This window comes from Triplophysa rosa, linkage group LG17 (assembly GCF_024868665.1).
Source record: "Triplophysa rosa linkage group LG17, Trosa_1v2, whole genome shotgun sequence".
In the NCBI taxonomy this organism is placed as follows: Eukaryota; Metazoa; Chordata; class Actinopteri; order Cypriniformes; family Nemacheilidae; genus Triplophysa; species Triplophysa rosa.
In genome coordinates this window covers 10,581,945-10,601,862 of record NC_079906.1, presented here as the reverse complement: position 1 = coordinate 10,601,862, position 19,918 = coordinate 10,581,945, and the positions used below count along the sequence as shown (strand labels likewise).

Genomic DNA, 19,918 nt, shown 5'->3' with positions numbered 1-19,918 from the left:
TTCTGTTTTGTGATTTAGTGCCACAATTGATAAAGCTGTAAACACACTGGAGTTTGTGAATCTGATTTTAAGAATTTTTGTTATTATTATCATTATTATTTACCACAGAATATTATACATACACGAACAGCAAATAGCCTACCTGTAAATCTCAAATATAATACAATAACAGCATTACAAGAAAGTGAAATAAACAGAGATGTATGTGATTGCATTAGTATTCTCCTCCTATGAGAGTGCAGTGTGTTCAACCACGTCACGCCTCAAGCAACTGCACCTATCAAGGTTAGAATAGCGCTCTTAGATCACCTTCTGCTACTTACTCTCAATAAACGCCTTATAGAGTGTATCATTTCAACTTGTCATACATCTTGGTCTATTTCTAGTGGCGATCGCTGCTGTGGGACTGGGGAGGTGCTTTTCTCCAGACGTTGATTTTTTTTAAATCCGATATTATTTCTGAGGACTGCACGGCGCATCTTTGCCTGAGACATGTTTGCATCTGCTTCTTTGTTATCGCATTTCTCTCTCATAAAGACGAAAACCTGCAAGGACACTTCAGGAAGATTCGGCTCTCCGCTGGTGTGAATGAAGGTGACTCGCCTTGTGGATCGTTGCAATGCGGAGAGAATCCAGGAGCGGATCGATCAATTAGTAAGAGAGTAAGAAATAAAAAACCGAGTGGGAGTATATCAGTTAATCGGCATTTTATTTCAGGGCAGTTTATCCACTTGATGTGTATGCATGAGTTCTGCACCGAATGGGCGCAAAAGCCGCCCCAGAACTACCGGGACCGTTTTCCAGATAAGCAATAAGCCCCTGTCCAGAGACTCGGAGCGCAGGGAGAGCGGCGCAGCTGTAGCGGACTGCAGAATGGTGGGTATGCCTGCGTCATGCTCGTGCATCATTATTCCTCTCCGAATTGTTATCATTGTTCAACCACTATATGAGATTTAGTCGTGTTTATGAAGCTGACAACATCCTAAATGTATAATGCGACACTGGGGACGTTCAATAAAATGGTCTGAGGTGAAGATCAGAGGGTTTGTGACTTGTCCTGTGTAGTGCGGCGGTAGTTCGCATCCTTTTTCGCGATCAGCATGGATAGCACTATTGCATATTGATATGGCATCTATCAATAAATAATAATTACTGCTGTATTTTGGGAAGATTTGCACAGCAAACGGTCTCGTTGTGGTTGAGCCCCATTATCAGAAAGCTAAAATTGATATGGCACAAGCAACTGTCGCCCGTGGCGCTGCTCTCAAACAAATGGCCTGTTTTACCTTCGTAACAGTGTTTTTATGTGTATGATTAACCGTTATTTTTTGGTAAACTCAGTGCATGATCAGAAAAAAGACTTCTTTGATTGACAATTTCTCTTCGCGGCCGACTTCCGATGCTGTTCTGCTTCATGCATTTTCAAGGTTAAAGGGATTTTCTCATTCAGGGTGTTTATGTATCAAGACTTTCACTATAAGCCCTATGCTTTCTCAGCTTGTTTGCTTTTGTTTTTCTCTTCCATCAGGTTGTCCAGGAGTTCAATACACTTGTGGCCCTCTATAGGGAGCTGGTTATCTCTATTGGAGAGATTTCTGCAGACTGTCCCTCTCTTCGCGCGGAGATGCACAAAACACGCACAAAAGGCTGTGAAATGGCGCGGACTGCACATCAAAACCTTTCTGCAATATCAGGGTAAAACTGATGCTGTTTCAGTGAGTCGTGTTTATTACAGTAATAGTAAACACTGCCTAACAGGGTTCAAAACTGAGTGGATTTGAAAAGCTATATAATCGTTAATACAGTATATCGCATCATATTCTGAACTCGTTTTTCTTTGTTCACTGTATTTAATAAACTCAAGGTTATATCTTTATTTAAATATATTTAGTTATAGCATATTTCAAAGAACACAGTGTGAGTTAGAGATTACAGTAATGTTGTAACTATGCTGTTGCAGAGTATACAAAGTTAATCAAATATGACTCTAAATTCAGTACAGTAAGATTCATGCCTAACATGTTCAATAAGCTGGCCACGTCATCATCTTTTATCATGTCACACTTTCTGGAAAAGTTGACTGTTTGTTTGTAGTCACAGATAACCGAGCTGTGTGATGCATGATGGCATTTACATTTCAACCAAGTTGCTGTCTTGTAATGTGCTTACCGTTCCTATACTTCTTAGAAGTTATATAAGTTAAGAGATTTTTTTGCTTAAATCCTTATTAAACAATGCACCCATAAGCATGAAATATATTTTTATTGTCTTGCGTGACATATTTTGAGATGAATTCTGAATGTTGCAACACGCTTCATAGAATAGCATTTGTATGGCTATAATCACATCACTTAGCACATAGGCCTATCACACAGTACTTTACATTCTTTTTAATAACGGTCTTATCGTGTGCTAGTCAGTACATTCAGAGAGCAGAATAAATGCTGATTAAGCTGGAAATGTTGTTTCCTGCTGTGCTTGCTGTGCTGTTCCATTGATCCCAGGCGTGTAACGTGATGTTGTATTCTTGCAAATGGAAGCCATTAACACAATAAACTTAGTCTACTACCGCTCCTGATTAGCTAAAACATATCCATCATTACTGATATCCTCGATTTATTCTGTGACTTTAAAAGGCTTTAAAACGCTGCTTGCAAATGCAGTTCTTCACAATGGGTTCTTTACCGGAAAATGTTCAGCTTCTCTTATGTCAATTATAGCAGGACATTGTGAATGGACTGTCAGATTTTGCTCTCATCAGTGAATAATTTAACAGAGATAATGGAAACATCATTCAGATAGTGAAATAAGATTAAGTATTAGGACTATTTCCATGCTTATAAGAAATGGAATTGCAGAATTTTGCTCCTCTGCTATTTATTTTTTAAATATGTCATATATATAATTTTATGGTCTGTCTTTTTTTTTTATCTTTTAGCATGAATTGTTATACTTTGGCCTTTACTGAATGTTAAACATTTGGGTTTGTTTGTCCATTTGCTTGCTTTTGGGCAGGTTTTTTTCTAAAGCCATTATATTGTCAGACGTGAAATCCATGTTATTGTTTCTATGAAGAAACAATCTCTTGAACAAAGAGCAATGGGGCTTTATAGACACTTTACAAGCTGCATTGGCTTACACAGCTTTGATGCATCTCTCCATTTCTGAGAATTCAAGAGCAGGAAAACAAAGTATCCACTGTACCGAAGCATTTCACCTGGGAATAACAGGGCAGTAATTACAGGCACAGGATTCTGAGAAATATGATTTTCTGAGAATCCACACTTCCACGATGTGCATAGAGCTCCTGTTTATCTCTTCAGCTCTCAATGCTACCTGGAAACGTTCATCAATAATACTTTATTTAATACTCATGATTGCTGTCAAAGGTCTTTTGTTCCTGTGTGTTGTTATGGACTGCTACAATTTATGACTTGTGGTGTCTAGAAATTAGACTGGTTGAGGCTCAGGGCCAGAACTCTTTAGAATCCTGTTCTAAGATGCATTTTTAATGCCCACAGCCCGGAGGATGGAGAAATACATCCAGAGATCTGCCGTCTCTTCATCCAGCTGCAGTGCTGTCTGGAGATGTACCTGACGGAGATGCTTAAATCTGTGTGTCTGCTGGGATCCCTGCAGCTCCACAGGAAAGGTAATGCAGTGAAGGCGCTCACGGACTTTTGGAAGGAAACATCAACACGAAGGATGTTGAGGAAGCCCGGCTTGTCCATGTCCAGAGCCTTTTAATATTTTCAGCTTCTAATTTATCATATAAATGGCAGACAGCAGTTGGCTGTTGCCCAAACCTTGATAAAAATATGTTTGGTCTTTTAGCTGTTTCTCTTGACTCCATCAGGCTAAGATCGGTCACTGTGTGTGCATGTGTGTTCCAGGGAGACATCATTCAGGAGCAACAAAAGTAGACAGTAAGAAAGAGGACAGCTCTGATGTTCCCATACTAGAAGACACTTCCTCCACTCCACCAGACTGTTCGCAGACCTACTTCCTGGTGGTCACGGACATCGAGAACATCGAGAGGTAGTCTGTGCTCCTTAAACATAAACTTACTCCTTGTTTGTTTGCCTTGTCCTGTCACGCAAATTTAAATATTGTTCTACATTGTTTGTAGGGACATGACGGAAATGAAAAATCTGTTAAGCAAACTCAGGGAGACGATGCCTTTACCGCTGAAGAATCAAGGTGAGATTTGTGCATTTTTACATTTTTTTTGCGCTCTGAATATTTTGGGCAAATATTACAGAATAGTTTGTTTGAAGAGAAGGATTTCTGCAGAGGAGCAATTCCATGCAAATGTCAACACTACCATGAAAAAATAAAGATTTTACCAAACTTTTTAGCATACTGATTGACTCGGGTGTCTTGTTTCATAGTGCAAATATCTAAAAAAAAAAAAGAAGAACATACAAGAGTTAAGTAAATTTATGTTAAAAGCAAGGAAAAAAATCTGTTAATGAGGTAAGAAAAATAACATGAATTTAGTTTTACCCTTTCCTGTGTATCTGCTTATTTTTTCTGTAAATTTACTTTAAACAACAACTAGTAGGATTTACTTAATTTTTTGTGTGAAGTTTTTTTGTGTAATTTAAGTTTATTTTTCTTACCCCATTGGCAGATTTCTTGCTTGTATTAAACATAAACTTAATTAATTCTTATATTTTCTTTCATAAAACAAGATTAAATATTTTGAGTCTCTTTCCTCGTCAAGTGATTTAAGAATTCTTAGATGTTTGTACTAGAAAACAAGACAAAAATGCTTAGTAGGAATTCATTTTGTGCAGATTAAATATTTTAGAGTAAGTAGAAAGCCATCTCCTCTCCATTTGTTGGTTATAATTGTCTCACAAATTTATTGTTTTAATTATTCTTACAAAATATGTTGTTTCTCAAAAACATGCATCTTTTTAGTCACATCCGTAACGCATTTTATTTGTTATCTAAAAACATGTGAATTGACCAATAATTTTGATGTCTGGACTCATCATCAGGGGGTTTTGTAAAATGTAAACAGATAATTGAATATATTGGTAATGAATACATTCTCTGAGAGCTTATATTGGAAGTTTTGACTGAAAATGTCACATCTAATGCTGGAATTACTCAGAGGAGCTTTATATTAGGGATGCTTTACATAATAGAGGGTATGAACTTGTCCTCACTTTACCACGTGGCAAAACACTCAGCAAAATGACTGCTTACAATATCAGGAAATGCAATTCCGCACAGCATTTCAGTGTCCAGGAACACCGGATTCCTTTTTAAGTCATAAGGAAGTCGTAAGGATCACCGTCGAGTCCAGCTGCTTGTAATTTCAGCAAATAATAGCGTGTTTATTCATGGGGCCTCATTTATACAACGTGCGTACGCACAGATTTGATCGTAAAGCGTGCATACGCAAAAATCCACGGCAACGTTCATATTTATGAAACTGGTCTTTAACGCGGAAAAGTGCTTAGCGCCACGTCAGGGTCTGAGCAGACATACGCACTTTGCTTGTCCGAGTGCTGCAGGTTTTTGGAAATATAAGTCATTGACCTGTCGTTGACAGGTGCTCTTACATATATCAATGACATTAAAGGTGGAGTGGTTGATTTGGAAAGGTGCTAACTTTTTTGAAATTATTATCACACCCTCTATGTGATTCGCCGTCCAAAGCCACGCCTCCAAACACATGAATGTACTTCGTAAATCCACGTAACGAATTACAAACTAAATCCATTAAATTTTTCTCGAAGCATGTACAAACCTGTCCAAAAGAAAGAGAGCAACCATGGTATCGTCTTTCAGACCCTTTGCCTGCCTGAGCTGTCTCCATCGTGTAAAAACTGAACCGATGTTAATTCGAGTTTTTCCTCTTTCATAATCCAGATGTTTTTTGGTCACTGCTTTTCCAAAAACTGACTTTCATTTGTAGATTTACTTGTTGTCAGTTCAGCAGTAAAGTTTGATTGTTGCTGATTGTCCGCCATTCTCCCTGCATTGACACAGCGGACGTGAGCGCGCTGATGACGTAGGATGTCTGCGTGAAGAGGGTGCGCAGTGGTATGCAAAATACGTTGGCTGAAAATGTACACATGACCAGTCACAGCGTTCGGCCAGAACGTTTTGATTGGGCTAATGTTTTTTTGGTTCTACTCCTTTCACAGACGAAATATAATTATAAAAATATTATTATACTTCTTGATTGCTATCAGGATGTAAAGAGATTTCTAACCAACACGACAAAAAATGTTTCTGGACAGGATCACCCACCATGCCTTTAATTAGGCGGATCTTTAAATCTTTAAAAGGCGGAGATCTGAAACTGTTCAGCTGCACGCAATTTGGCGCTCATTTGCGATTTATAGATTTCACATCAGAATGTTTAAGAATTGGAAATGAGTTACCATTAATTATACATGAGCCGTGGAAAACATTAAGAGACTGTTTCAAATGTTAATTTTATCAGCATTTCTAGATTTTGTGAAGGTAGGTATGTGGCCATTCCAGACCAGTGTCTGTTGAATTTGAACAAAACAAAACCTCAGGAGTGGCATAAAGTCACAACAGAAACATGAAAACTGTGATAAAAATCCAGATTATCATATAAAAAATATTTGTGTACATGTACAAATATTACTGTTGTATTGCTTAAAGGTGAATATGAACTTGTTTTCTTTGCAGTATTTGAGTTCTGAAAAATACAGGGCATCTTTTCTGTTATTTGGACCCATTTCTCCAGGTTTTTTTTTCATTTTCTAGAAATAAATGCAAAGAGAAGCAAACTTTTCATTTGAAATTTGTGATAATTATCATTTTACCTATACGCATAAATAGTAATTTCAGGAAAAACTGAACAGAATTTTTAAATGGTCTGTTAAATTTTTATTCAGCGGCTGTATTGTTAGCTAACATATGTGCATTCATTGATTTCTTTTTTCTATTGTCTATATAGATGACAGCAGTTTGTTGAATCTAACGCCATACCCATTGGTCAGACAAAGAAAGAGGCGTTTCTTTGGCCTCTGCTGTCTGGTGTCCAGTTAAGAGCTCTCCTTGTGTCCAGTCACGATTGACTGCATTTCCTCACAATGTGTGACACTCACCAATCAACAGTACTACTGCCATTTCCTAAACCAGTGCTTTCATTTGGTGAGTGCTGTCCAGTTTCTCACTGCTATGAGAAGAAATAGAAGAAATACCTTGAACAGTCATAAAAACGAATATTATATATCACCAATACAACAGATTTTCATTTTTAAGTAAATGTATGTTCGTCCACATTACGCTTAGCAAAGATAATGGTTCATAGTACAAGTATCTACTATGTTTGTCCTATTCAATTGTTACCGTAGCTGAGTATGACACAAGGCTCTGTTATGTTATTGCACAATACATATGCTGTGCTTTTTGTCAAGACAGATGTTGTTATGAGGAGTTCAAGACTGCAAATTCCAGCTGAGGTTACACTATGTAGTTTTACTGCTGAACATGTATGATGCTTATTTTTTTATTAAATTATCACGGAGGCAAAACAAGACCGCGCAACATGAGCGAATGTGGAATCTGTTACCATGTTTTTACTACAGTATTATTTAGTCTTCCATAAACCGAAAATCCTGTAATTCTTTTCTTTTCATTTGAGTCTTTAGGAGTATAAAATACCTGAAGAAGCCTTTGTAAATAAAGAATATATCTATACATGGAAATTGTAGAGTTGTACATACACAATGTAAACCTAGCCCTCTGAATTATTTTTCAAAACTGTGATTCTTTTAAAGAGATTGTCAGTGAAGTGTGGCATGTCTATCCATCTGGTGTGATATAAGTCCAGATTGGAGGGGCTCAGCATGGGTCTTGCTTATTAATAACGGTTCTAATTGTGTCAGGCATGGTGCAGATACTGTAGTGTTTATGAAAAGGCGCAGTGTCGTTTTACATGGGTAATAAACCTTTTTTTATTGATTTAACAAAACGGCCAGTATGCGTCTTGTATTTTATTTAATGCACAAAAAAGCAGTAAATAGCAGGTGGTATACAAAAACAAAATGGCAAAAGTACATTTACTCAACGTATAAAAAATACTAGTTCTAGGAAATCTGGCTTCTATTCTGTTCTCAAGTGCCACAAATACAGCCGTCATGTTTGTATAATTTATCAGAGGTTTGACAATAACATTTTTATCAATGTATTAACATATAAACCATCTGAAGATCCTCTATCAGAGCTTTAATATGACCTCCTCCATTAAAAGAGCAAAAACAGCCTCTCAGAATAAACATCACATTTGGATCTCAGTCAGCTGTGGGTAATTGGATATGTTTGCAAATTAATAGGATGCTTGCGAAATCTGCACCTGGCAGCGGTTCCTACCCTTTACTTTCTCACAACAATAGTGAAGCTGTAATGGAGGACGTACAAAAATCGTTCACAAGGACACTTAATCATTTGGCCGTAACGCTGAAACTGGACAGGCTGTCAGGAGTTTGGCAGGGAGTATAGAGATGGATGAATACGACTGTGTTCAAGGCCAAAACAAGTTTGCAGAAATGAACAGCAATGTTGGTTTGTGTACATTAATGCAGTAATGTAGTAGTAAGTAAATTATTAAGTAATAATATTCTCCATACGAATCACCAAGCCTCAAAGGAATAGTTCACCCACAAATACAATTCTGTAATTGTTCACCTTCATGTCTTTTAAAACTTGTTTTCTTTTTATTAGGACAGAAGTATATACAGTACTTCACAACTCGTTTGTATTTCACAGAAGAAAGTCATGTGGGTTTACGTTTTGTACTTTAGGTAAATGCTGCTGGCATAATTTCCATTTTTCATTCAACTATTCATTAAACTTTTCAAAAAGCAAACAACCTCAGAGTTATTTGCCACAAACAAATTGTGCTTATATGTGATAGAATACTACAAGTAAAAGAATATGATTGAGACTCATGACTGACAGGGTTGAACACTGACAACGCGGACAGTCTCTCCTCTGCACTTTCTCACTCCCGCCTCACATTCTGTCATGGTCACAGGTGCAGATACTCCCTCCAGCTGCGCACACACGTGGATCCAGGGACCCAGGCTTGAGCATTCCTCACTCGTCTTACAGCGACAGGTGTTGGTTTGCTCTAAAACCACACAGTTGTTACAGCGTTACATTCTGGAATATAAACTAAAGACAATGTTAAAAATAATGGTTGCTGTAAAAATCATTCACCATCACAATTTTCCCAGGGCGTGCAGTGTGGGCAGTCGGTGGATGAGCGATCTGGCCACTGGCAGGCGCTGTCGTTAGCAAGAGTGAACTGGTGTCCCAGACAGCGCATAGCCTGTACCTTACACACGCTCAGTCTCTGTGTCTGAACACGCTTGACATTTGTGGCACATACATCCAAAGAAGACCTGCAAAAAAAAAAAAAAACACACAGATTGAGAAATAATAGAAATATGTGTGTTGCAGATGGATGGTTGTACACTGCAAAAACTGAATTTCTTAGTATTTAGGATTTTTACAGTACAAATATCTAAGCATTCTTAAATCAGGATACATTTATCTAACAAGGAAAGTGTCCTTAGATATTAACTCTAGTTTAATTAAGTTTATGCCTAAAACGAGGTAAAATGCGGGGAAAAAAACACTAAGACTAAGAAAAATACACTTAAATTAAGTGTAAATTAGTCAAGGGGTAAAACTCAATTCAAGTCTATTTCTACCCCATTTGCAAATATTTGGCATAAAATCAATGTACATTTTTTTCTTCAGAAAACAACACTCAGTATCTTGAAGGAATAGTTCAACTTCTATATGAAAATTCTGTCATCATTTACTTACCCTGTGTGATTTTCTTTCTTCTGCGAAACACAAGAATTTATTTTGAAAATCGATGGTAAGCAAAAACCATTGGTTGCCTTTGACCTGCATTGTATGGACGCAAAACCAATGCAAGTCATTGAGAGCCAACGGTTTTCTGTTATCCACATTCTTCAAAATATCTTATTTTGTGTTCTGCAGAAGAAAGAAAGTCATATAGGTTTGAAATGACAATAATAAAGGAATATTGTTCACCTTCGAAATGAAAATTCTTTCATTTATTTAAGTCATTTTGCTTCTGATGAAAATGCAAAACAAGCTAAAAATACAAAGAAATTCATTTAGTTTTTGCAGTGTATATTTTTAAATTCACAGTGTATTTGCATATATATAATTCTAACAGGGTACAGTACTGTAAAGTACAATTTTAAAAAGGTTAGTCCTTTTTTGTGAATGTGGAGTCTGGTTATGGATCATACTTGCACTCATGGGGTATTTTGCAAACACATTTTTCCTTCGATAAGTTCTCCCATGGCTGGCATTTCGTTGTTTCAGGGGTCGGCTTCACGGACACTAGTAAAGAACAGGTCACATAATTCTATTCTTATGCACTGACATATCTTTTTTTAGAAAACAGAACTGTAAAACCACCCAGTAAGAGTTGTCCCTTAATAATATAGTTGAGTTCACAATATCTTGTAATTTAGTTTGGTACCTGTGAGGCACCTTGCGTTTTTGGGTTGAGGCGACCAGGCAAGGCCAGCGTTGCACTGAATCTCAGGTGGACCTTCTTTTTCCTTCCCATCTGGGCATGACAGTGTGATGGCCTCACCGATTTTATAGTCTAGCTTCCATGGTCTTCCTGTGACATTTTGAGGAAGCTTAGGTGGATCACATAATGTTCCTGTCAGCATAAAATAAAAACTGATATTTATTAAAACAACTTTTATTATGAAACGCTTAACTTTACAGTACAACTTCTCACATCTGATCTCATCAAAAACAACAGCAAAAAAAAGCTCTTACTCTTGCACTCTTTTGAATGTTGCTGCCATTTTAGATTTTCTTGACATTCTGCGATGGCGTCTCCAATCAAGTGATAGCCCTCAATGCAAGTGTATTCGATCTTACTGCCTACTGGATATTGATCTTTGGGGTACTGGAATTGTAGGATGACAGTAGCATTATAACACATAACAAACATCACATTTGAATGGAGAATATTGTATGCAAGCATAATTTACCAGCACAAACCCATTGGCAAGGGCGGGAGGCGTTTTACAACTTTCCTTGGGTGTCAAGGACTCATCAAAGCAGTGAGGCTCCATTGTGCTGGAAATCAACAGGTTGACACCAATAAGTCACCCACATTTCCCACACAGTGGCAGTGTTGTTGCACAAACATTCTCTGGGCCAGTTGAGCTTATGCTGTTTAACCTGGAGATAACCTTCTCACCGTAGGTAATCCAGTTCCTCCTCATCCTCACAAGCCGTAGTCTCTTGAGCTTTGCCAATACAGTCCTTACCCCCTCGAGGGGCGGGTCGACTGCAGGAGCGGGTGCGGCTTTTCTGACTTTCCCTGCAAGTGCTCCATGATGACCAACAAGCCCAGTCTCCATGGATCACTCCTATGATACAAATTTAAGCACACTTTTCATGCACAAGCATGTTACGAAATCACAGTTGATGGGTTTAAAATGAAAATGACAGATATACTGTAACTTGAAATATATTTGGACTTTTTTGTCAGAAGATAAAATAAGATGTAAACACTGTGTCCAAATCATTTCCGGACAATATCCAATATCTAAACTACTCAGTAATCTATGAATATTGCAGATTTACATTTTTTTACGTTTATGCATTTGTAAATGACTTGCACTGCATTCAATCTACACTGACCAAAATTATAAAAGCAACACTTTTGTTTTTGCCCTCATTTTTCATGAGCTGAACTCAAAGATCTAAGACTTTTTCTATGTACACAAAAGGCCTATTTCTCTCAAATATTGTTCACAAATCTGTCTAAATCTGTGTTAGTGAGTGCATTTACATGCACAAAATAAAGGGATATCTATCAAAAATCAGCTCATAAAAGAAACCTGTTCCCCTTCAGTCGGTCTCTCGACATTGTGTTGACTGGGGTTTGATCTTGAGAACCTATCATCTCCGAGAGGAATTTTAAAATGCCAATGGGCTTGGCGAAAGGCACACGCACGCCAGTCTCTGCCCTGTGCATACGGGTATAAAAGGGAAGTGAAGGCGGCCATTCACTCATCCTTTGTTCTTCAGAACCTGCTAGACGTACATGTCAAGCGCTTCTCTCTTCGAGATTTTCTTCAAGTCTGCTGGAGTTACGACGCGGTGCAGCGGATTTCTCCCTCTCAGTTGCAGACTTCCCCTGGGCATCTCGGCAGCGAGCTACAGACCTAAAAGAGCAAATTTCTCGCAGCTGTAGGCATGTCTCGCAGCTGTGTTCTTGGGTGTGACAGACTCATCCCTGAGTCAGACAGGCACGACACCTGCGTCACATGCTTGGGGCTCAAGCATGCAGAGGCAGGGTTTGTCGATCCGGCATGTTCCGTACGTGAGAACATGGCGATTAAGGTGTTGTGGTCACAGCTGGCTACGTTCTTTGTGAACGCTGCCGCCACCCCGTCTGCTTACCAGGTGAGTTCGACTGCCGCTACGGCAAGGTCGACCGCTTCGGCGAGCAGCGGGAGTGATTTGGGGGTTCCTATGGATGTCGCTCCATCAGCTTTGGCTTCGCGGACCACCCATACCCCAGCATGCTCACCTGGCTCGTCCCCGATGGGCAGCGGTGGACCGTCCCATAGCGGGCAGACTCAACAGAGGGATGAAGATGAACTCTCTGTCATTGCATCGGAAAGCTACCTCCTGGCATCAGATGCGGAAGACCCCTTGGAGCTCCTGCCCCCGGGCGGTCGAGCCCAGATGAGGTCGACGCTGAGATGTCGGCCATGCTTGCCGGGCCCTGGATTCGTGGTTCCTGGGGACGGAGCCCGCCCCGGTTCCATTCTTCCCGGAAGTGCATGAGGAGCTCACGAAGTCTTGGAACGCGCCTGCTAGGTGCGGCTCAGGTGCTGTTACTTCCCTGGATGGTGGGGCGGCTAAGGGCTATGTCGACATCTCCCAGGTGGAGCGTGCAGTCGCGGTGCATCAGGGCCTGGCGCCCACTTTCTCACAAAAAGAGCTTTTCTCCCTGGGATCTCTCTCCTCACAGCACACTCGACTCGGCGGTGTCTCGGACGAATCCATACGCTGCCAAACGCAACCTCTGCCGGACATTGCGTCGGTCAGCGGCACAAAGGAGGAAAATCAACAGAGCCGTCGACCTCCCCGAGGTTCCCCCCGTGCAAGATGACCGCTCTGTCAGCCCCTGAACCAGCCTCCCACAGCACGGTGAAGCATATCATCCCTCTAGTTCCGCTGTCACGGTTCTTGGGCGCTTGGCACGAGCGCAGCAGCCCATCACGCTGGCTAGAGAGGACGATCCGTCTCGGTTATGCGATCCAGTTCGCCCGCCCAGGTTTCAGGGCATTCTCCACCATGTCTGCCATCTGCCCTGTGCAGTGAAAACCGGGATTCATCCATGAAGAGAACACCTCTCCAAAGTGCCAGACGCCATCGAATGTGAGCATTTGCCCACTCAAGTTGGTTACGACGACGAACTGCAGTCAGGTCGAGACCCCGATGAGGACAACGAGCGTGCAGATGAGCTTCCCTGAGACGGTTTCTGACAGTTTGTGCAGAAATTCTTCTGGTTATGCAAACCGATTGTTGCAGCAGCTGTCCGGGTGGCTGGTCTCAGACGATCTTGGAGGTGAATATGCTGGATGTGGAGGTCCTGGTCTGCGGTTGTGAGGCCGGTTGGACGTACTGCAAAATTCTCTGAAATGCCTTTGGAGACGGCTTATGGTAGAGAAATGAACATTCAATTCATGGGCAACAGCTCTGGTGGACATTCCTGCAGTCAGCATGCCAATTGCACGCTCCCTCAAAACTTGCGACATCTGTGGCATTCTGCTGTTTGATAAAACTGCACATTTTAGAGTGGCCTTTTATTGTGGCCAGCCTAATGCACATCAGTGCAATAATCATGCTGTCTAATCAGCATCTTGACATGCCACACCTGTGAGGTGGATGGATTATCTGGGCAAAGGAGAAGTGCTCACTAACACAGATTTAGACAGATTTGTGAACAATATTTGAGAGAAATAGGCCTTTTGTGTACATAGAAAAAGTCTTCGATTTTTGAGTTCAGTTCATGAAAAATGGGGGCAAAAACAAAAGTGTTGTGTTTATAATTTTGGTCAGTGTATATATTTTTTATTAGTATGTGTTCCCTGGGGTCAAATCAATGTGTTGCTAACACAGTGCTCTGTCAATTACAATTACAAAAGCATTGTATAGAGACACATTCAGAGGTCATAATATTTCATACAGTCATATTTCGTAATAAAAATAATATAAAATAACAATATTATAGAAGTAGGGCTGTCAAATGATTAATCATGATTAATCGCATCTAGAATAAAAGTTTGTGTTTATACAATATATGTCTGTCTACTGTGCATATTCATTTTGTATTTATACATGTACACATTTAGGAAATATTAACATGTATTTATTTATATTTACCAAAAATTTAAATTATATATAAGTGTTTATATTTTATTATAGTTTATATATATTTTAGTACACAGACATAAATTATATAAACAAACTTTTTGCAATTAATCGTTTGACAGCCATATAAAAAAGTAATAGTTTGTGTTACCTGGCTGTTCATCTAGTGGTGTCCCATGCTCGCATGCTTTGCGTTCAGTTCCCGGTTTGCACACACACTGACAGACGTTATCTAGAATTACCCGCAACCCGTTGTTCTGGCATTCTCTGCAGTGACACGGGTGTTTCTCATTGAGGTATGTCTCAATGGCACGCTTTAAGTAATACTTTTTCACTCCTGCGCATGGCACCTCTTTCACCAGCTCATTCAGAGGCCTAAGCTGCTCATAAGACAATATAAACACAGTAAGAAAAAAAACATTAATGTGTAGATTATCTTATGCTAACACAGTCTCTAAGTTGAATTCAGTTCAAGAGCTGATTATGATTTGCAAAGTTTTCATTTGCACACATGAATCTTACATGAGTACTGAGGTATTTAATCTAACCTTCTGTTTGATGACTTCTGGAAAGTTCTTCACTGATCCAGACCACTGAGAGAAAGCCCTCCCATTGTCCTCTGGTGTGCTTTCATTTAACAGTAACAGTTTCGCGATATGTCCAGGATATCCACCAATGATATCTGTGCTTTTCACACTTTTTGCTATCTTATTGTCTGTTTGAAAGACATTTTAGACATTAAGGTCCGAAAAAATCAATATATAAATAAATATGATATGATATTGCTTTCGCTGACTTACAAAAGGGATAATTTTTTTCAAATCTATCTGTCTCACAACGTTTAGTTGTCCACCGGATGAAAAACAATATCGAATGCGTTGTTACAACACAATGTGCATAGTCTCTCTTCTCCGATCCTACATAAAAAAAACAGACAGAACAGGACAGGACAGTTCAATTATTTTGAATAAAAACTGCACATCAGTGACACGTGTTATACAGTAAGGCATTGAAATAAACACATGCCACAGAAGTCACATACTCAGCTTGTTGATCATATCTTCACTCATTGCCAGAAATACTCTCATATGCGCTCCAAGCGTGCCCTCTGAAATGTAATGTGTCCCAAATCTCTCCAGCACATTACGGTAGGCAGCGTAATTGTACACGACCGGCAGAGAAAGCAAAGCCTTCCAGAATTCCTCTGAAAGGGAAAGATATTCTGGAGCCTGATTCTGGAACTGGCCAACCTCCACATCACTCTTAATGATGATCAGTTGTTCAGACTGAAGGGTTAAACAAACAAAGTTGGTTTCTTAGAAGAAAGTGCACGTTCAGGAATTGGGTTCTAGAAAATCATACTGAACAATTTAATTCAATATACATTCAACATCACATATATCTATTTCTGAGACAAGATCATACCTTAGTTTGTCGCAGTTCGTCGTGGAAGGTGTAATCTTCGTGCCCATAATCTGTGCCTGTTGTTTTACTATGTCGTTCAATGTGATGAAGGTAGTGCCAAGAGCTTTGAAAAGATTCCTCTGAAAATTCATTTTTTGCTGTCACCTGGCAAAAATAGACAACAACAAATTAAACATTAAAAACATAACATAAGGACAGTTTGTAGACTTCTGTAGAGATTAATTTAGACCAGTCCATGCTGATTTAGGCTGTTTGGGTGCTGGTTAGATGGTTTGGTCCTGCCAGACAGCTGATGAAGCTGCTTAAACACATTTCAGGCTACTGTAACATTTTTTGGCTGCCTTGAAGGGATAGATTTTGGGCAGAACTTTAATTCATAAACTATCCCTTTAAGTTTGTAAGTACAGTCAACTTGACTTTACAAGTCATTTCAACTTGACATTTAATTTTTTAATTTTCTTTACATTATTTCAACTCATCAAAATAAGTTAAGTCCGCTTATTTTTTTAAGTTGCATCAACTAAACCACTTAACACATTTTTAAATAGTACGCTGAAATAACTTGTGAAGCCAATTTGATGGTATACTTAAGACACATATTTAATATATTTTAAAAATCTGGTTGAGTAAGTAGCATAAATATGGTTAATGTAGTTAGCAAGCATAAATATATTCAAAAACATATTTAAATATAAAATGGATCAATAAATGACATTATAAATAGCCCTGTTTTTGTTTAGTCTTCTGCACTTACATTTTTCTACATTTGCATTTACATTTATTATATGCAGTTATGTCTAATCAATCATCTTTTATTTTTATCTCCTAAACTGTTACAGTAAAGTCCACCTGCCTGGAAGGTGTATCTGAGCACATTTTGGGGAATTCTGAACATTTGCGAGTGGTCTCCGCTGAAGGTCTTTCTACACAAACCACCAAAGCTTTTAGTGTTGATAACGGTTCCTCTCCGCTGTCTGCTCACTGCATCAAACCTGTGGTGCAAACACACTTAATTGAAGTGCCACATGCTTTAATGAACCTGGCTTGTGTGTGTGTTAGGAGGGCTAGGGGGGTGAACAGTTTGTACTGTATAAATCGGTTGAGGAAAGTTCCTATAAAATGTGTGTGTTTACAGTATGTACAGGTTTTTTTTTTGGAAAAGAGTATATATGATAAGTTTGGAATAATTACCCCTGACCAGTTAGCTCTACATTCGGTGGAGGCTGGTGCAGGTCACAAACGTTTATACTGTCACATTTCTGTTGCTCATCCAAACCATCTTCTTCACAGTCCTGATCTCCATTACATACTAGCGACTGGCTGATGCATTTTCCTTCAAACAGAATCAGGGAACTTGATAGACAGGAACAACTGAAAAAAATAACTATTTAGTCTTGCACATTCAAACAGGCAAAAATACATCTTCGCACAAACCAGATTGACAGCGAAATCTTCCTCCACAGCCCTCTTCTAGGGGGCAGACCTGAGCCGTGGAACACGGCTGTGTGCGGACTGAGCTTCCAGCACAGGGGAGACCACCAAACTGAGGATAGACTGCAATGGATCGAATCTGCATCTGTAAGACACATAGAAAAATTCTGTGTAATAAGGAACAGCATGCAAATGAACGTTAAGCAATTGTGGAACAGGTTTATATCATTCTGGGAAAACATAGCCTCACTTGTGTCTTGGAGCAGCCATCACAGGCTGACCAGCTTCCATAAGTTCCCCACTGGCAGTGCACGGGTTCAAGCACAGATCGAGAGTTCCTCACTAACGCACCGCTGATTCAGGAGTGAGCAATATGATTTATAAAAACGAGCCACTTTGTTGTATCAATGTTGATGATATATTAAAACATTAAATTGCATTTCATTTACTTTGTAAATAAAATACAGCAAATTAACGTATTAGTTAAAATGAATTAACATGATCAATATTTAGCATATTTAGCAGCAGTTATTAATCTTAGTTCATATTACTGTCAGCATTCACTAATCCATTTTTCAAATTAAACGTTGTAGCTGTTCACATATAGTATTAATGTAGTGAACTAACATTAACATTAACAAACATTAACAAAGAACAATAAATGGAAAAAACTATATCATCGTTAATACAACATTATTGTAAAGTGTTACCGAACTGTCTGATAATGACACATATGTTTTCAATTGCTTACTGTTTAAGAGCTGCTGAAGACAACAGAGAGAAGAGAAATGCAACTCCTTGCACGAGCACACGCTGAGAACACAGTTAAAGAGACAGTTCACCAAAAAATGAAACGGTCATTATTTACTTAGAAGTAGAACATCAAATAAGAAATGTAGAATGTCTGAGCTGTTCAAAAAGTTTGGTTTTGGAAAGACATTGTGCTAATTTTCATTAAACATCATTTCAATTTGTGAAATGAAATAAATGCATTTGATTAATGGTTTACAGTTATACCAAAGTTGAATATTTGCATGTTAAGAAACATCAGTTTCTGCAGGAGAGTATCAGGCTTGTAAAATAACTACAACCTTCTTAATGATCCATTAAAATAATGTTGTTGTATTTTTCAATGTGTTTGCAAGGCAGTGCGTTTGTTTAGATTTTGAAATGATCTTAATTTGCTTACCATTGTGAAGAAGCATGCAGATATCCACTCCAAAACTGCTTTTCTTTACTGTGTGCAACTGTAACAAAACGTTATGGGAACACCCTCAGTCCATTTCTTTTCTGAGCAAAAAAAAACACAAGCGGGAAATGCTCCTTTCTCTGCCAAAGAATGTGTGCAACGACGCATTCCTCATGTCACGGGAATGTAAGAGGGGCCTGGAGCACATCAATCTTTCTAATGACTATGGAGTACATTTCTGGAACATTGCTGAGAATTACATGGTTAGATTTGCATGTATATTTGCGTAAATAGACAGATTCGACCAGTTTCGCATCTAAAGAGAGCAAGACATGCACCCTGTAGAGAAATACATAATAAACACTTGATGGAGACAAAGCTCCATTTTCTCTTCAGTCATTGAGTTTAAAGAGAAAATTCTGTTGAAATTTACTCACCCACGTGTCTTTCCAAATCACTGTCAGTTGAATTTCAGCAGAATGAACAAACACAAAAAGCATGACAAAGCCTTCTGAAGCAACAAAGTAGATCTGACTGGGGAAAAGACAGACAATTCAGGAAAATCTCACCCTGCAAAATTTAACTTTAACTTGGTCAATATTCACTTTCATTGTTTAAAAAAAAAGAGTTGTTTGCAAATCAAGCTGTAAATAATTTCCTTTGTGCTCCGGATATAAAAGGGACACAAGAGAGGGAGTAAACAATGACAGATGCATATATTGGTAAACTATTTCATCTGCAAATGTGTAATTTAATACACTGTATACAGTCACTTCAACTTATTGAGATGTTTATATACTCGAAGGGTCACTTCCCCATCCACCCTCACCACTTGTCTCTGGGTCATGGGGGTTAATCTGCTTGCTTTTCCGCTTCCTAGACCTCAGAACTCAAAGTTGCTCACAGGATCTCATTTGCATAATGAAAAGGTAATTGCGTTTCTCAGTGAGCCGCCCATTGGCATGCTTTTATTAGTAATGTGTTCAGCTGACAGTTAATGCATCATAAATCCAGTCAGATTCACATGGCCACTCAGAGTTTGTACTGTAAGTGTATGTGTGTATGTATCTATGTTCATGTGTTTTGAGAACACATTAATTGTCGCAAAATGTTTTATGTAATGTAAATCCCTTAAAGGGGATGGCTTGGCAAACGAAATGGAAGGGAATTTAAGAAAACTAGACCTTAAAAATGTATATTTCCAATGCAATTAAAGCTGTTGGTGTCATATTAGGTAGAACATTTTTGCATGAATCAATAAACTCACCCAGAGGTCATACATACCATTTGTGACCCTGGACAACAAAACCAGTCTTATGGGTCAATTTTTCAAAATTGAGATTTTTACGTAATCTGAAAGCTGAATAAATAAACTTTCTATAGATATATGAGTTGTTAGAATAGGACAAT

At 38.8% G+C, this 19,918-nt stretch overlaps 2 protein-coding genes across 6 annotated transcripts; one reads left to right on the top strand and one right to left on the bottom strand.

The window, feature by feature from the left end:
• Window positions 1–267: 267 nt before the first annotated feature.
• On the top strand, window positions 268–8,887 carry rgs7bpa (regulator of G protein signaling 7 binding protein a). Of its 5 annotated transcripts, none has more exons than XR_008964659.1 (7): window positions 268–654; window positions 718–876; window positions 1,529–1,695; window positions 3,522–3,652; window positions 3,894–4,038; window positions 4,130–7,149; window positions 7,420–8,887. XR_008964659.1 is itself a non-coding variant. In XM_057356380.1 (7 exons), the coding sequence occupies exons 2-7, from the start codon at window positions 745–747 to the stop codon at window positions 7,042–7,044; spliced, it is 738 nt and encodes a 245-aa protein (XP_057212363.1). In that variant the 5' UTR covers window positions 268–654; window positions 718–744; the 3' UTR covers window positions 7,045–8,887. The 5 variants fall into 5 exon arrangements, 4 of the variants coding, with proteins under 4 accessions (XP_057212363.1, XP_057212361.1, XP_057212360.1 ...); XM_057356380.1 differs by having other exon boundaries at window positions 4,130–4,200; window positions 6,953–8,887; XM_057356378.1 differs by having other exon boundaries at window positions 268–594; window positions 4,130–8,887.
• c7a (complement component 7a) lies at window positions 8,693–19,868 on the bottom strand. Its single transcript, XM_057356367.1, has 18 exons — window positions 18,509–19,868; window positions 18,071–18,132; window positions 17,570–17,672; window positions 17,323–17,464; window positions 17,080–17,221; window positions 16,742–16,880; window positions 15,889–16,032; window positions 15,506–15,749; window positions 15,264–15,380; window positions 15,012–15,178; window positions 14,615–14,843; window positions 11,270–11,441; window positions 11,058–11,145; window positions 10,840–10,972; window positions 10,529–10,717; window positions 10,293–10,386; window positions 9,220–9,404; window positions 8,693–9,130 (listed from the first exon to the last, which is right to left on the bottom strand). The coding sequence occupies exons 1-18, from the start codon at window positions 18,509–18,511 to the stop codon at window positions 8,946–8,948; spliced, it is 2,538 nt and encodes an 845-aa protein (XP_057212350.1). The 5' UTR covers window positions 18,512–19,868; the 3' UTR covers window positions 8,693–8,945.
• Window positions 19,869–19,918: the final 50 nt, after the last annotated feature.

Excerpts from the sequence above, each read along its gene's own strand:
- rgs7bpa (XM_057356378.1), top strand. The coding sequence starts at position 745 with ATGAGTTCTGCACCGAATGGGCGCAAAAGCCGCCCCAGAACTACCGGG. Across the intron at positions 877-1,528 it reads CTGTAGCGGACTGCAGAATG|GTTGTCCAGGAGTTCAATAC; the intron begins GTGGGTATGCCT and ends CTCTTCCATCAG. Across the intron at positions 4,039-4,129 it reads GACATCGAGAACATCGAGAG|GGACATGACGGAAATGAAAA; the intron begins GTAGTCTGTGCT and ends CATTGTTTGTAG.
- c7a (XM_057356367.1), bottom strand. Across the intron at positions 11,146-11,269 it reads GAGGAACTGGATTACCTACG|CACAATGGAGCCTCACTGCT; the intron begins GTGAGAAGGTTA and ends GTTGATTTCCAG. Across the intron at positions 9,405-10,292 it reads AAAATACCCCATGAGTGCAA|GTCTTCTTTGGATGTATGTG; the intron begins GTATGATCCATA and ends TTTTTTTTGCAG.